Here is a 17,462-nt window from a genome sequence, read left to right on the forward strand (position 1 = left end):
AGGGAAGGATATGGGTAGTAGTGGTGAGGGGAAGAGAGGAGTGGTGGTGAGGGGAAGAGAGGAGTGGTGGTGAAGGGAAGAGAGGGATGACGGTGAGGGTAAGAGAGTGGTGTCGGTGAGGGAAAGAGAGGAGTAGTGGTGAGGGGAAGAGACGAGTGGTAGTGAGGGGAAGAGAGAAGTGGTGGTAAGGGGAAGAAAGAAGTGGTGGTGAGGGGAAGAGAGGGGTGACATTGAATGGAAGAGAGGAGTGGTAGTGAGGGGAAGAGAGAAGTGGTGGTGAGGGGAAGGGACGAGTGATAGTGGTGAGGGGAAGAGAGGAGTGGTGGTGAGGGGAAGAGAGGGGTGACGGTGAGGGGAAGAGAGGAGTGACATTGAATGGAAGAGAGGAGTGGTGGTGAGGGGAGGAGAGGAGAGGTGGTGAGGGGAGGAGAGGAGAGGTGGCGAGGGGAGGAGAGGAGAGGTGGTGAGGGGAGGAGAGGATAGGTGGTGAGGGGAAGAGAGGGGTGAGTGTGAGGGGAAGGTGTGGTGCTGAGGGGAAGAGAGGGGTGACATTGAGGGGAAGAGAGGAGTGGTGGTGAGGGGAAGGGACGAGTGATAGTGGTGAGGGGAAGAGAGGAGTGGTGGTGAGGGGAAGAGAGGGGTGACGGTGAGGGGAAGAGAGGGGTGACATTGAATGGAAGAGAGGAGTGGTGGTGAGGGGAAGAGATGAGTGGTAGTGGTGAGGGGAAGAGAGGAGTGGTGGTGAGGGGAAGAGAGGAGTGATGGTGAGGGGAAGAGAGGGGTGAAGGTGAGGGGAAGAGAGGGGTGAAGGTGAGGGGAAGAGAGGGGTGACGGTGAGGAACAGGTGGAGTGCGCAGCAGGGGTGTGGAGGCGGTGGTGAGCAGGTCTACAGCGCAGGCACTTGCGTGCGCCTGTGTACCGTGCGTGTGTGTTTGTGTGTGTGTATGTGAGTGCGTGTGTGCGTGTGGTGCGTCAGTGTAGCTTGCTAGTGCAGGGCAGCAGCACACGACCTGCGCCTCCCTGTGTGAGACCGCGAGTGATCTCCCCCTGCGCCGCCTCGCTCGTCCGCGCCATGCCGCCCGCATGATGGCGGTGCGGGCACTGCGTTATGGCCGAGCGCCGCTCCTGCCTGCCACCCTCAACACCGCGGCAGAGTGCGGCTCCTGCCGCAGCCGCTGCTGAGCGACTCCCCGCACGCGGCCTTCAGTCGCAAGCGGCACTCTCGAAGTCACCACTCGCCAGCGACGTCTCCAGAAGCGGCAGCTCGCGTCAGTGCCAGGGTCAGTCGTCAGTGGATCCAACGGTGGCACTGGTGAGAGTGGTGGCACCGTCTGTAGTGTGGCCCCTCCCGTGTAGTGTGACCTGCCTGTTCAAGTGTGAACCACTCCTGGGCAACACTTGCTACTGCTGGTGGCCCTCGTCTCCTGGCGGGTGGCCCTCTAGCTCTGGTGACCCCGGGCCACCCACTCACACCTCGGTGGTGCCGGCCACGGTAGTCTTAGTGCTGACTTCGACGGTTCAAGTACTTACTTCGAGGGGGCAGCAGGTGTCGCCTTGGACAGTACAGGTGTTGGGTGGGCGTGGACCGCAGGTGAGGTTGGTCAGCAGCCTCGCCAGACAGCTGTTCTCCCACCTGTTGGGTCCCCTGGTCACCCCAGTCGACCTTTTCCTCGACAGCGCCGCTATCGACGCTCGCTCCAGCAGACCTCCACTGGTACTACTTTTGCTGCTGGTGCTGCTGCTGGTGGTGACGCAGAAGGGAAGAGGTGACTGTTTGTCCATCAGACTGGCCACACCGCCACCCACACCCATCACTATGAGGCGCACATCACTCCCCGCCATCTCTGTACAGCGTCCTGCCTCCTCACAGGTAAGTTACCACTTACACTGCAGCATATCCCAGTGGTCCCCCCCCCCCACTGTTACCTCTTCTCATTATCCTGCCTCCCCATCACCACTCACCCATTTCTCTACCCACTCTATTGTCATCCAGCCTCCCCATCCTGCCTCCCCATCTCCACTCTCACCCATTTCTCTTTCTCCTCCCGTCCATAGGCTTATAAAAGGCTCCTGATCCGAGGAAGTAAAGCATCCTCGCTTTCCTAGGATCAAACTTCATTGATCCCCATTTCCAGAAAATGCTTAAACCCCCATACGCATCAATCACTTCCTCATTAATTTAATGCTGGTAATCCCTCTCATGCCCCCCACCACACCCATTACTCTCTCTCTCTCTCTCTCTCTCTCTCTCTCTCTCTCTCTCTCTCTCTCTCTCTCTCTCTCTCTCTCTCTCTCTCTCTCTCTCTCTCTCTCTCTCTCTCTCTCTCTCTTTCCCCTGAGGTGCTGAAATAACAGGCATGAGTTATATTGATCGAAGCAGGTGCTAACAGCTGCCTGCTGGATGATAACAGGTGCTAACAGCTGCCTGCTGGATGATAACAGGTGCTAACAGCTGCCTGTTGGATGATAACAGGTGCTAACAGCTGCCTGCTGGATGATAACAGGTGCTAACAGCTGCCTGTTGGATGATAACAGGTGCTAACAGCTGCCTATTGGATGATAACAGGTGCTAACAGCCGCCTGCTGCATGACAGCAGATGCAAACAGCTGGCTGCTGGATGAGAGCAGGTTCTAACAGCCGTCTGCTGGATGATAGCAGGTGCTAACAGCTGCCTGCTGGGTGACAATAGATGATAACAGCCGGCTGCTGGATGACAGCAGGTACTAACAGCCGCCTGCTGGATGACACCAGTTGCTAGCAGCAGCCTGCTGGATGACAGTAGGTGCTAACAGCCACCTGCTGGATGACAGCAGGTGCTAACAGCCGCCTTCTGGATGACAGCGATAACCTGCCTGCTGGATGACACTATGCACTGGATGACAGGGTAGCCGCCTGCTAACAGCCTGCTGGATGACTGCCTGGATGACAGGTGCTAACAATAGAGGTGCTAACAGCCGCTTGCTGGAAGCCGCCTGCTGGATGACAGTAGGTGCTAACAGCCGCCTGCTGGGTAAGAGTAGGTGCTAACAGCCGCCTGCTGGATGACAGCAGGTACTAACAGCCGCCTGCTGGATGACAATAGATGATAACAGCCGGCTGCTGGATGACAGCAGGTACTAACAGCCGCCTGCTGGATGACACCAGTTGCTAGCAGCAGCCTGCTGGATGACAGTAGGTGCTAACAGCCACCTGCTGGATGACAGCAGGTGCTAACAGCCGCCTTCTGGATGACAGCAGGTGATAACAGCTGCCTGCTGGATGACACCAGGTGCTAGCAGCCGCCTGCTAGATGACAGTAGGTGCTAACAGCCGCCTGCTGGGTGAGAGTAGGTGCTAACAGCCGCCTGCTGGATGACAGCAGGTACTAACAGCCGCCTTCTGGATGACAGCAGGTGATAACAGCTGCCTGCCGGATGACACCAGGTGCTAGCAGCCGCCTGCTGGATGACAGTAGGTGCTAACAGCCACCTGCTGGAAGACAGAAGGTGTGAACAGCCGCCTTCTGGATGACAGCAATTGCTAACAGCTGCCTGCTGGATGACAGCAAGTGCTAACAGCCGACTGCTGGATGACAGCAGGTGCTAACAGCTGTCTGCTGGGTGACAGCAGGTGCTAACAGCCACCTGCTGGATGACAGTAGGTGCTAACAGCCGCCTGCTGGGTGAGAGTAGGTGCTAACAGCTGCCTGCTGGATGACAGAAGGTGCTAACAGCTGTCTGCTGGATGACAGCAGGTGCTAACAGCCACCTGCTGGATGACAGTAGGTGCTAACAGCCACCTGCTGGGTGAGAGTAGGTGCTAACAGCCGCCTGCTGGATGACAGAAGGTGCTAACAGCTGTCTGCTGGATGACAGCAGGTGCTAATAGATGCCCGCTGTATGAGAGCAGGTGCTAACAGCCGCGTGCTGGATGATAGTTGGTGGATAGCAGCAGGTGCTGACAGCGGCCTGTTGGATGACAGAAGGTGCTAACAACCGCCTGCTGGACGACAGTAGGTGATAATGGATGCGTGCTGGACGATAGCAGGTGCTAACAGCCGCCTGTTGAATGATAGCTGGTGCTAACAGCTCCCTGCTGGATGACAGCAGGTGCTGACAGCCGCCTGTTGGATGACAGTAGGTGTTAACAGCCGCCTCCTGGATGACAGCAGGTGCTAACAGTCGCCTGCTGGATGACAGCAGATGCTAACAGCCTTCTGCTGGATGACAGTAGGTGCTAACAGGTGCCTGCTGGATGACAGCAGGTGCTAACAGCCGCCTTCTGGATGACAGCAGGTGCTAACAGCCGCTTGCTGGATGACAGCAGGTGCTAACAGCCACCTGCTGGATGACAGAAGGTGCTATCAGCTACCTGCTGGATGATAGCATGTGCTAACAGTCGCCTGCTGGATGGCAGCAGGTGCTAACAGCCACCTTCTTGATGACAGCATGTGTTAACAGCCGCCTGCTGGATGACAGCAGACAGCAGGTGCTAACAGCCGCCTGCTGGATACAGTAGGTGCTAACTCTCGCCTGCTGGATGACAGAAGGTGCTAACAGCTACCTGCTGGATGACAGCATGTGCTAACAGTCGCCTGCTGGATGGCAGCAGGTGCTAACAGCCACCTTCTGGATGACAGCAGGTGTTAACAGCCGCCTGCTGGATGACAACAGGTGCTAACAACTGCCTGCTGGATGACAGCAGGTCTACCTGGAGGGAATTCCGGGGATCAACGCCCCCGCGGCCTGGTTCACGACCAGGCTTCCCGGTGGATCAGGGCCCGATCAACTAGGCTGTTAATGCTGGCCGCACATAGTCCAGCATACGAACCACAGCCCGGCTGATCCGGCACCGACTTTAAGTATCTGTCCAGTTCCCTCTTGAAGGCAGCCAGGGGAGTATTGGTAATTCCCCTTATGCATGGTGGGAGGCTGTTGAACAGTCTTGGGCCCCGGACACGTACGGTGTTTTCTCTTAGTGTACCGGTGGCGCCCCTACTTTTCGTTTGGGGTATTTTGCATAGCCTGTCCAGTCTCTTACTTTCATAGGGAGTGATTTCTGTGTGCTGATTAGGGACCATTCCTTCTAGGATTTTCCAAGTGTAGATTATGATATATCCTCTCTCGCTTGCGTTCCAGCGAGTAAAAGTCAAGTGCTTCCAAGCGTTCCCAGTAGTTGAAGTGTTTGATAGAACTTATACGTGCAGTAAACGTTCTCTGTACACTCTCTAGATCTGCAGTTTCACATGCTTTGAACGGAGATGTTAATGTACAGCAATATTCCAGCCTAGAGGGAACAAGTGATTTAAAAAGGATCATCATTGGCTTGGCATCTCTTGTTTTGAATGTTTTCATTATCCATCCTATTATTTTCTTTGCAGCTGTGATCGTGGCACTGTTGTAATCACTGAAAGTGAGATCCTCAGACATTACAACTCCCAGGTCCCTCACATTATTTTTCCGCTCTACTGTATGATCAGAGTTTGTAGTATACTCTGTTTTAGTTATTATCTCTTCCAGGTTTCCGTAGCGGAGTAGTTGGAATTTGTCTTCATTGAACATCATATTGTTCTCCGTTGCCCATTGGAAAACTTGGTTTATATCTTCTTGGAGGTTAACCGTGCCCTCTACGGATGACAGTCTCATGCGGATCCTAGTATCGTCTGCAAAGGATGACACGATGCTGTGGATTACATCTCTACGTCTGATATGAGGATGAGGAACAGGATGGGGGCGAGTACTGTGCCTTGTGGAACAGAGCTTTTCACTATGGCTGCTTCCGATTTAACTCTGTTGACCACTGCTCTTTGTGTTCGATTGGTTAGAAAGTTGAGAGTAAATTCCATGATGTTGCAGTGTCTGACAAGTTGTGTACGAATGGTATATAATACTCTCATCTTGTCGGTATTATATACCATTCGTACACAACTTGGTTAGAAAGTTGAAGATCCACCTCTCCACTTTGCCAGTTATTCCTTTAGCACGTACTTTGTGTGCTATTACGCCGTGATCGCAGTTGTCAAAGATTTTTGCAAAGTTTGTGTATGTTATATCTGCATTCAGTTTTTCTTCCAGTGCATCCAAGACCATATCATAGTGATCCAGTAGTTGTAAGAGGCAGGAGCAACCTGCCCTGAACCCATGTTGCCCTGGATTGTTCAGTTTTGGGGAATCCAAGTGGCTTGCAATCGTGCCTCTTAGCACTCTTTCAAAGACTTTTATGATGCGGGACGTTAGAGCTATTGGTCTATAGTTCTTAGCTAATGCTTTGCTGCCACCTTTGTGGAGTGGGGCTATATCCGTTGTCTTTAGTGAATGTGGAATTTCACCCATGTCTAAACTCCTTCTTCATAGTATACTTCGGGCACGCGAAAGGGGTTTCTTGCAGTTCTTAATGAACACAGAGTTCCACGCAGTCTGGGCCTGGGGCTGAGTATATGGGCATGCTGTCAATGACTTTCTCAAAGTCTGTCGGAGTTAGGGTGATGTCGAAAATCTGTCATACATTGACATATATAAGACATTGAGTCTTATTGGGATTTCAGTATCTCACTCGTTTCTTTGTTGTCATCTGTGTAAGTCCCATTTTATCTGAACAAGGGCCCGATACTAGATGTGGTATTTGCCTTGTTTTTGGCATATGAAAAGAAATATTTCAAATTTCTTTCAGTTTCACTAATCGCTTTTAGCTCCTCTTGTCTCTCCTGGGTCCTGTTTGAGTCTTTCAACTTAAGTTCGATATTTTCCGCTTCCCTGGTCAGCGCTTCCTTCCATGAATCAGATAATCTAGCATTCTTGAGGAGCTCAGTGATTCTTAGTTGTCTTCTGTAGAGGGAGCGTCTTTCTTTCTCCAGTTTACTTCTTCTCTTCTTCTTTCTTAGGGGAATATGTCTTGAATATACTTCAGCTGCCAGGAAGTTGATCCTTTCAAGGTCCTGGTTTGGATCCATGTTATTTAAGGTATCTTTCCAACATGTTTCATTTAAGACATGGTTTACCTGGTCCCAGTTGATGTTCTTGTTGTTGAAGTTGTATTTTGTGAAGACACCTTCACAGCTACGTCTATTTTGCTGATCAGAACCCCTGTGCATGTAAGTCTGGACTTCGATTAGATTGTGATCGAAATTAGTTGTTTTTTATATTATGTCTCTTACCAGGTCATCATTATTTGTGAAGATAAGGTCAAGTGTGTTTTCCAGTCTTGTTGGCTCCACTATCTGCTAACTTCGGATGTGTATATCACTGAGAATTAGGAGCTTATGTCTGTGTGACCTTTCATCTGCCCTACCTCCAGGGATTGTTTCAGCTATAACATTATTCGCTACATTCTTCCATTTTGTATGACTTAGGTTGAAATCACCAAGCAGTAAGATGTTTGGGGATGGAGCTGGAAGGTTTTCCAGACAGTAATCAATTTTCAGTAGCTGTTCCTTGAACTATTGGGAGGTTGCATCTGGTGGCTTATATACAACCACAATGACTAGGTTTTGGTTCTCGATCTTTATTGTTAGATCTTCAACTACATCATTTGTCATGTTCTTTATCTCCATGCAGATGAGCGACTCTTTGACATACAGGCCAACCCCCCTTGTTGCCTGTTCTAAAAAGGTTGTACCCATTTATCCATATTTCTTCGTCAAAGTGATCTTTTGTGTGGGGCTCTGTGAAGGCTGCAAACACTGCATTAGACTCCTCTAGAAGTCCACTGATAAAAGATATTTTGTTGTTGGTGGATGGCTTAAGGCCCTGTATATTAGCAAATATAAACGATGTTGTATCCTGTGTTTGTTTGGGAGATTTTGTCATTGGCATCAGTAGCTGTGGTTTTGGAGGGCCATGGGAAGCCACTGGCTGTGCCTCTAGTCCAACAAGGCTCCAAGGTGGTAGACTATAATTATTTTTTCCTTTCATTATCTTTTTTCGTTTCCTGCCACTAAAAAATCACATGAAGTGGGATTGTCATAACTTACTATTGATTGTTTTATGAGGTCTGTACCTCCTGGTCCCTTTTAGATGGTATGCAGGGCAGTTGGTGCTGTAGCACTGTTTTTGGAGGACTGAGCAGTGGTACATTTCTGGGCGAAAGAATTTACAGGAGGGAGAACGGCACTTTCCTTTAGCCAGGAGGTCACGACATTTATTGGGATGCCCAAAGTTGCATGTCCCATATATTTTCCCTGATATTCCATGCTTAGAGATGCCGCAAACGTAGAATTTGCACAATTTCGCTTTTGGTTGGGTAGAATTTTTGGTAGGTATGTTCTCAGCTTGTGCAGTTTCTAGGACTGCATTATAATCCTCAGAATCCAAGTCAGGGCCACCCCGTCCTGCTTCCGGGGAACTACTTTCCCCAGAAGAAGACTCCTCCACAACATCTGTAATGTGGACTATGGTCTTGTGCAATGATGGTTGTATATTTAAGGTTGAAGTGGTTTTAGTGGTCCCTAGCAGAGTCTGGACTGGCACTAAGGCTGGGGGCTGAGTCTTAGTCAGCACTGCAGCTGGGGGCTGAGCCTGGGCCAGCACCAGCACTGTGGGCAGTAGTGCTAGGACTGGAGGATGGGTCTGGGTTAGCACTATGTCTGGGGGGGTTGGGTTTACAGACGTTTTTGTTTCCTGTGTTTTTTTCAGTGGGTGACTATGTAGTTTCGAGTCATCAGTTGTGGTCTGGGTATCTGGCAATTTTTGGTTTACTCCTCCTATCTCTTCCTCCCGTGTTCTATAAAACTTTGGTAGACTGTCCAAGATTTTATCTTTATTTTCTTGCTTATTATTAATATTTATTACCCTTCTTAGTACCTTTCTGACACCTACCCAGAGTTCTATATCTTTATTGCACAACCAACAGCACCTTGCTAGTTCGAAGTCACTTTTTGAGGCACAAGAGATATGATTCCTGGAAAAGCACAGGCTGCACGTGATCCTGGATTTCCTTCCAAGGATTTCTTTACATGTATGTTGCACTGGCATCCTGCTCGTATCTTACTTCACTCTGTATGCCACAAAAAAAACTGATTTCCACTTTACCTTCCTCTGCAGTGGTGACCGAACTATGTGAGATTTATTTATAGAAACCGAGGCTTGACGCATGTGGGTAGTGGGTGAATTTTGGTGGGTAGAGGGTACCTATATTATTTCATTTAATTTTGTTTTATTCACTGAATAACTCTTTCCAGATTCATTCCTCATGATTACTCATATATATTTTAATTTACTGATTTTACTGAGCACTTTACACTGATCTAGATTGTGTTATTGTGGTATGGTGTTATATTGTGTTATATGGGTGGCCTGTTGGATGACAGTAGGTGCTAACAGCTGCATGCTGGAATGATAGCAGGTGCTAATAGCCGCCTGCTGGATAACAGTAGGTGCTAACAGTGGCCTGCTGGATGACAGTAGGTGCTAACAGTCGCCTGCTGGATGACAGTAGGTGCTAACAGTCGCCTGCTGGATAAGAGTATGTGCTAACAGTCGCCTGCTGGATGACAGTAGGTGCTAACAGTCGCCTGCTGGATGACAGTAGGTGCTAACAGTCGCCTGCTGGATGACAGTAGGTGCTAACAGTCGCCTGCTGGATGACAGTAGGTGCTAACAGTCGCCTGCTGGATGACAGTAGGTGCTAACAGTCGCCTGCTGGATTACAGTAGGTGCTAACAGTCGTCTGCTGGATGACAGTAGGTGCTAACAGTCGCCTGCTGGATGACAGTAGGTGCTAACAGTCGTCTGCTGGATGACAGTAGGTGCTAACAGTCGCCTGCTGGATAAGAGTATGTGCTAACAGTCGCCTGCTGGATGACAGTAGGTGCTAACAGTCGCCTGCTGGATGACAGTAGGTGCTAACAGTCACCTGCTGGATGACAGTAGGTGCTAACAGCCGCCTGCTGGATAACAGCAGGTGCTAACAGCCGCCTGCTGGATAACAGCAGGTGCTAACAGCCGCCTGCTGGATGACAGTAGGTGCTAACAGTCGCCTGCTGGATGACAGTAGGTGCTAATAGCCGCCTGCTGGATGACAGTAGGTGCTAACAGTCGCCTGCTGGATGACAGCAGGTGCTAACAGTCGCCTGCTGGATGACAACAGCCGCCTGCTGGATAAGAGCAGGTGCTAACAGCCGCCTGCTGGATAACAGCAGGTGCTAACAGCCGCCTGCTGGATAACAGCAGGTGCTAACAGCCGCCTGCTGGATAACAGCAGGTGCTAACAGCCGCCTGCTGGATAACAGTAGGTACTAACAGTCGCCTGCTGGATGACAACAGTCGCCTGCTGGATGACAACAGTCGCCTGCTGGATGACAACAGCCGCCTGCTGGATGACAACATGTGGTAACAGCCGCCTACTGGATGATAACATTTGCTAACAGCCGCTTGCTGTATGACGGCAGGTGCTAACACCTGCCTGCTGGATGACAGTAGGTGCTAACAGCTGCCTGCTGGATGACAGCAGGTGCTAATAGCCGCCTGCTGGATGACAGCAGGTGCTAACAGCTGCCTGTTGGATGTCAGCAGGTACTAACACCTGCCTGCTGGAGGACAGCAGGAGCTAACACCTGCCTACTAGATGACAGTTCATCCAGGGTCTGCTCATCCAACTTGTATGGTACTGTCAAGTTCCATGCTGGTAAAGGTCATTCCGTAAGCAGGAAGCAAGCAGACAGCCAGCAGCAAGCAAGCAGACAGTAAGTAGGAGGCAGGAAGTTATGAGGGAGCACATATCTAGCAGGAAGTAGACAGCCAGCAGACAACAGGAAGCAAGTACACAGCTAGTTGGGAGCAGAAAGTTAGTAGCGAATAGACAGCTAGCAAGGAGAAGACAGTTATCAGGGAGTAGACACGAAGCAGACAGAAAACATGGAGCAAACAGCCAACAGAGAGCAGACTCAGTAGGGAGCAGACAGCTAGCAGGGAGCAGAAAGCCAGCAGGAACTAGACAGCTTGCAGAAAGCAGTCAGCAGGATGTATTCTACCTGAAACAAGCAGACAGCGGGGAAAGTCAGCAGGTGTATGGAAACCAGCTGTGTACTCACCTATTTGTGGTTGCAGGGGTCGAGTCATAGCTTCTGGCCTGTGTGTGTGTGTGTGTGTGTGTGTGTGTGTGTGTGTGTGTGTGTGTGTGTGTGTGTGTGTGTGTGTGTGTGTGTGTGTGTGTGTGTGTTTGTGTGTATGTGTGTGTGTGTGTGTGTGTGTGTGTGTGTGTGTGTGTGTGTGTGTGTGTGTGTGTGTGTGTGTGTGTGTTTGTGTGTATACAAGTGCGCGTTCGTGTATGTTTATGTGTATATGCGTGTGTGTGTGTGTACTCATCTATTTGTGGCTGCAAGGGTCGATTCTCAGCTCCTGGCCCTGCTTCTTAACTTGCCACTCTTCTCCAGATTCACTCCCTCTTAGCCTCGTGGACTCTGTCGTATCTGCTCTTAAAACTACGTATTGAGTCTGCCTCCATCACTTCCTAAGTAAGATCATTCTACTTCTTGGCCACTCTGGCTAAAGAGATACTTCCTAATATCCCCGTGGCTCATCTGTGTCTTGAAATTCCAGCTGTGTCCCCGAGTTTGCGTTTCTCGCCTCTCAAACAACCTATTTGTATCTACCTTATTGATTCCCCTGAGTATTTTGTATGTTGTTACCATGTCCTTCACTGATTCTTGTCCTATAATGTCGTTAGACACAATTCCGTTAGCCTCTCCTCAAATCTCATGTCCCTTAATCAGAAACAAGCCTTGGTGCTTACTTCTGCAATTTCTTCAGTTTCTCAATATACTTTTTCAGGTGTGGGTTCCATACTGGTGCTGCTTACACGAGCCTGATGTATGTTTTATAAATTGTCTGGAATGACTCTTTGTTGAGATTCCTGAAGGCTTCTCTTAGATTTACTATACGAATATTGGCTACAGAAGTTATTCGGCTGATGTGAGCCTCTGGCAATATACTGGGCACTATGCTCACCCCTAGGTCTCTCTCTATGAGTGAAGTTTGCAGCCTCTGTCTCCCTAGTTTATATCCCGTTTTAAGTTTTCTTGCCTCCTTCCCCAATCTTCATGACCTCGCATTTTGTGGGGCTTAATTGCTACAATTTTCCAGATGCCTTCGGAGCCTTTCCTTGCCCTCATCTCTTTTTATTCTCTTTAGTCTTACATTGTCAGCAAACAGGGATATATCTGAACCAGTCTCATCTTCAATGCCATTCACATAACCAGAAACAGTACTGGTCCTAATACCAGTCCTGGCAGGGCCCCGCTAATTACTCTTACCCAATCCAACGCCGTTCTCTTAACAGTCACTTTACTTCCTTTCCCTAAGTTACTCTTTGATCCAGCGGAGTAAGTTCCCTGTTATTCCTGTCTGAATCTCAAGTTTTCAGCCTATTGTTGGGTACAGTATCAAACGCCTTTTTGTAGTCTCAAAAAAAATCGCACATCTGTTACTTTGTCATAAGACTCCAACAAGTTAATAAAACAAGATTTACCATCCTTAAACCCATAGTGGTTATGGTTTATGAAAGCACTCCTCTCCAAGTGTTCTCCTACTCTTCCCTTAATAAGTTTCTCTATTACCTTACACAGTATGCATGTCAGAGAAACTGGTCTGTAATTTAATTCTCGTCTCGTTATATGTAGAGACAACATTTGCTGTCTTCCAGATCTCTGGTATCTCATATCCATTCTTGTGGAGAGCCACATGCGGACCTCCACAAGATTTTATGTGGCCCGCAGTAACTTGAAATATTTATAAATAGTAAAACTAAAAAAAAGAAACTCATTTTCAGTCATTTATAACAATTTACACGTCAAAATTTGTTCAAATTTTTCATTTTTCAGATATACCATTCAGTTATGGAAGGAAAAAGGAAAAGATCAGTGCAGACTGAGTGCCGCTGTTTAATGAAGAATGGGACGTAAATTCTTTGTACAACCAGGTGATATGCCACGAAAATGTTGCAGTTCTGAAGGAGTGCAATGTACGTCGGCACTATGAGACCAAACATAAACCAAATTGCTTCCAATTCACAGGAACACAGCGTTCGGGAAAAAAAAAAACGAATCAATGCAACGCAGGTTGCTCTCCCAACAAGGCTTTTTTTGACGCAGAGGAAAGCTGAAAATGAAGCTGTTTAACCAGGACCAGTTACAAAGTCGCTTATGGGTTAGGTACAAGAGCAAAGCCATTCACCGATGGAGATCTGGCCCAAGAATCTATGCTGGAAGCAGTGCCAGGATTATGCCCAGGAGAAGCAAGTCTGTGCAAAATCCTCAGTCTTGCGGCAAATACTGTTGCTCGTGGAACTGAGGATACAGGAAGCAATATATTTCATCAAATTGCAGACAATGTACGAACTTTTCAGTTTTATTCTCTTGCACTTAATGAATCGAATGATGTGAGAGACACATCACAAGTCCTAGTATTCATCCGTGACGTCGACAATGAATTTAATTTCACACAAGAATTAGCATCCTGTGCATGCACATCACAGGAACCGGAGATGATGTCTTCAAAGAACTGAAAAAAACTCTATATGAATATAACCTGGAGTGGAATAAATTGCAGTGTGTGACAGTTGATGGAAGAAAGAACATGTCTGACTGAAGAAAGTTTTGGTTGCACAAATAATCCGCACATAGAAGAGAGGAGCTTACGACGACGTTTCGGTCCGACTTGGACCGTTTACAAAGTAACGGTATTGTGCCTTTTTTTTTTATTTAAAGTTTTGATTGGACAAATAATAAACGTTTGTGAGGATGGTGGGTTCTGAAAGTCCATGTTCCAACACTGTGTTATCCCTCAGCAAACACTCTGCGGAAAATATGTAGACATGTGTTGCGTTCTGAAAACTGTTGTTTCAACAGTGATTTTCATTCGATCTCATTGGTTTAATCATCGCCAGTTTTGTGATTTTTCTGAAAGAAACTGATTCTGACTTCGTTGACTTATTATGCAGCAGTTTGATGGCTTAGTTGTGGAAAGGTTCTATCAAGGTTCTTTCAGCCCAGAAAAGAAACCTATTCATTTCTCACGGAAAAGAATCAACCCGAACCACTGTTGTTACGAGACGTTGACTGGGTTTGGAAATCGATTTTTTTTCTCTCTGCAGACGTGGAAAGCCACATGAATTAACTGTATCTGAAGTTGCAAGGTGAGAGAAATTTGATTTGTAATCCATTCAAGCATGTCAAGGCTTTCAGGGCAATATTGATGCTACATGAAGGACATGTGAAAGGTCCTAATTTGCTTCATTTCCAGTGTTTTGAAGAAAGCAAAACTGAATTTCTTTCTTTATTTGCAACAGAAATCATGAATGACTTGCAAAAATAATTTCGGAAATAATTTTCTGATCTTGACGGAAAAACAGATGAAATAAAGGGGGTTTTAAATCCATTGGTAAACAGTGTTGAAACATTCCCAATTCAGCTCCAAATGAAAATTATTGATGTCCAGTCAGATGACATGATGAAAGAAAAGTATAAAGAAGGAAATCTGATCCGGTTATAAAAATCTTTACAACCTGAACAGTTTCCAGATTTGAAGCGATTTGCCTGTGGATTCGTATCAGTTTTTGGTACAACATACCCTTGTGAACAAACGTTTTCAAAAATGGAGTATGTTAAGTGCAAATATGACGCACATTTATCTGATGAGCATTTGAAGTCTATTCCAATAACTGGACCTCAAGTTTTAAACCTCAGGTCAGCAATATTTTGAAAATAAAAATAAAAAAAACCCAGTTGCATCATTCTCATTAATCTTGTGTCAGCTTTACTCATCTGCAGTTCAGTAATTGATTGTTGTCAGAACATTGGTTTATGTTTGACATTTTTACTCACTATATATCATTTCTCAGCGTAAGCACACTATTGTTTCTTCGTAATTGTCATATTTCACTTTTTTTTCTGAATCATTTGATGATGATTACATTTATATTTATTGATAAGACTGACTTTTTTTCCTTTGGCCCGTGAAAATGTGGCCCTCGTAGTGAAAAGTTTGGAGATCCCTGGTTTAGACAAGCTTCTGTACTCTCTCACAGAGTCCATGGTGACACGCTGTCTGGTCTCATTGTCTTTGATATATCTTGGTCCATCAAAAGTATTTTTTTTTCTTTTCCTTTGCTGTGTGGCATTTAGTACCTCTTGTTGCTCCTTGCTTCTTAATCTCTCTGGTATTGTCCCACTTTCCACTGAGAAGACTTCGTCAGATAGTTGTATCAAAACTTCACAGACTTCCTTGTCGTTGTTCTTGGTCCTTTACTTTCATCTTTTCTTCTTTGCTGTTATGTAGTTCTCAAATTGTCTCTTAACCTATCTCCTCAGCCTAGTATATTAGTTTCTGGTTAGTCTGTTCACTTCTCTGTTCTCGTCCGTTCTTTTTTCCCCCTGTATTATTACCGCTCTCTCTTATACTATTCCTATTTGCCTCCTTGCATCTCTGGTTGAACCAATGGCTCTCATTGTCCTTGTCGTTTCTGCATCTTGGTATGAAGGCTTCCTCAGTTCCTTTGAATTTTTCAGCTAGGTACTCCATCTCATCTACTGACTCACCTTCCATTTCTCTGTCTTAATACACTATATTCAGAAAGTCTCTCAACTCCACAAAATTTCCCCTTTTACAGTAGGGCTTTACATATCCTCCACCTACTGTACTTCCCTCTATCTTCAATTCTATTTGATGCTTGAAGTTCAGGATTGCATGACCACTAGCACCAAGAGCACCGTAGTCGTGAAGATTCTGGAGCACAGGCAAGAAGGCTGGCGCTTATATACTGGCGTCAGGTGGAAAGAGACGGGTAGCATACCAGGGCATAGTCACTGGTAGGCGGGATTCCCCAGTGGAAGTAGATCATACCCAAGGGATGGGTTAGTTGTAGTAGTAGTTATAGTAGCCGTGTAGATGTTCTCTTAACCAAGATTCCATGATGTTGCAGTGTATGACAAGTTGTACAGGAATGGTAAACAATATAGACACCTGACGGTATTGTTTGCCACCTGACGCCAGTGTTCAGTGTTCAGTGTTCAGTGGTCAGTCGTCACGTGAGGTCACAGACCCTGAGCTGCTTTGGGGATTAGCGTGGACGGTTACAAAGCATGGCTTGCTTCTGCAGTGTTTTAAAAACTGAGGTTGGAGAGTTGAAGGAGGAGGTCTTGCTTCTCCAGGAGGAGATTAGGAGGCTGAAGGTCCACCTCAATGGGCCTGGGAGAGAGTGTGAGGTGGTTGGAGATGTGGGGAATGAGGCTTCTAGCAGTGAGGTGCAGTCTGTCTCTCACTGTGAGGAGGCTGTAGGTGGGGAGGTAGCAACGGGTACCAGCAGTGAGGTGCAGCCCAGCACCTGCTACAAGTGGCGAGTTGTTCACAGTAATGGGAGGCGCATCAGAGTAAGGAAAGTTAAGAGTGAAGATCTGAAGGTAGGAAATCGCTTCTCTGTTCTCCAGGATGAATGTACTTCAGTGGCCAGTGAAGGTAAGGGTACTACTGCCCCTGCTAATGAAGGTAAGCGCATTCTTGTGGTTGGTGACTCTCAGGTAAGATATGTTGACCGTGCTTTTTGTAATAGGAATAAGAAGATGAGAGATAGAGTGTGCTTCCCTGGAGCTGGTGTTGGGGACATTGTCAACAGACTGGATAATATCATGTCAGGTAATGGGAACAAGCCCATTATCTGTCTCAGTGCTGGTGGAAATGATATTGGGAAGGGTAGGAGAGAAGAGCTGCTAGATAAGTACAGGTCAGCTATAGATTTCATTAAGTCTAAGAGAGGGATCCCAATCATATGTAGCATCTTGCCTAGAAGGGGAGTAGGAAATGAATGGTTGTCTAGGGCAATTGGTGTAAATTGCTGGCTAGACAGATACTGCAAGGAACTTGCAATCCCATTCATTGACAACTGGAACAACTTTTATGGCAAACATGATATGTATGCAAGGGATGGGGTTCATCTCTCTGGGGCAGGGGTGGTAGCACTTGCAGACTCGATTGAGAAGGCCATTGGTGAAATGCCTATGATTTTAAACTGATGGAAGATAGAGGTATGGGTGTGTGTGGGAAACAAGCAGGTTGCAACACTAGGGTTGGAAACAGTAAATGTATAAAAGGCATTCAGCATGAAGTTATAAATAAAGACAATAGAACAGGTCAGCAAACAAAGGGTGACAACAGAGGGCAGCAAGGGACTAGCTCCCTTAAGGTTTACTATACTAATAGCAGGAGTGTTAGAAATAAGATAGATGAGCTAAGATTAATTGCAAGTGCAGGAAACATAGATATTATTGCTATAACAGAGACCTGGCTCAATCTGAAAGATAGAGAGATGCCCTCTGAATGTCACATACAAGGCTATAAATTATTCCACACTGACAGGGTCAACAGGAAAGGTGGTGGAGTAGCGATGTATGTCAGAGACAATTTAAATTGTTGTGTTAGACAAGATATTAAATTAGAAGCGTCAGCCACTGAATCTGTTTGGTTACAGCTTCTCGAGGGCCGAGAAAAACTAATTT

The 17,462-nt window shown here is 47.1% G+C and overlaps 1 protein-coding gene across 1 annotated transcript in view; it reads left to right on the top strand.

The window, feature by feature from the left end:
- Positions 1 to 656: 656 nt before the first annotated feature.
- Positions 657 to 17,462, top strand: part of LOC138852661 (uncharacterized) — a 171,110-nt gene continuing 154,304 nt past the window's right edge. Inside the window, exon 1 of the mRNA XM_070084753.1 lies at positions 657 to 1,870. Within this exon, the coding sequence (XP_069940854.1) occupies positions 1,109 to 1,870 (762 nt within the window). The 5' untranslated portion in view covers positions 657 to 1,108. The remainder of the gene's footprint in view (positions 1,871 to 17,462) is intronic.

Source organism: Cherax quadricarinatus, chromosome 13, assembly GCF_038502225.1.
Source record: "Cherax quadricarinatus isolate ZL_2023a chromosome 13, ASM3850222v1, whole genome shotgun sequence".
In the NCBI taxonomy this organism is placed as follows: Eukaryota; Metazoa; Arthropoda; class Malacostraca; order Decapoda; family Parastacidae; genus Cherax; species Cherax quadricarinatus.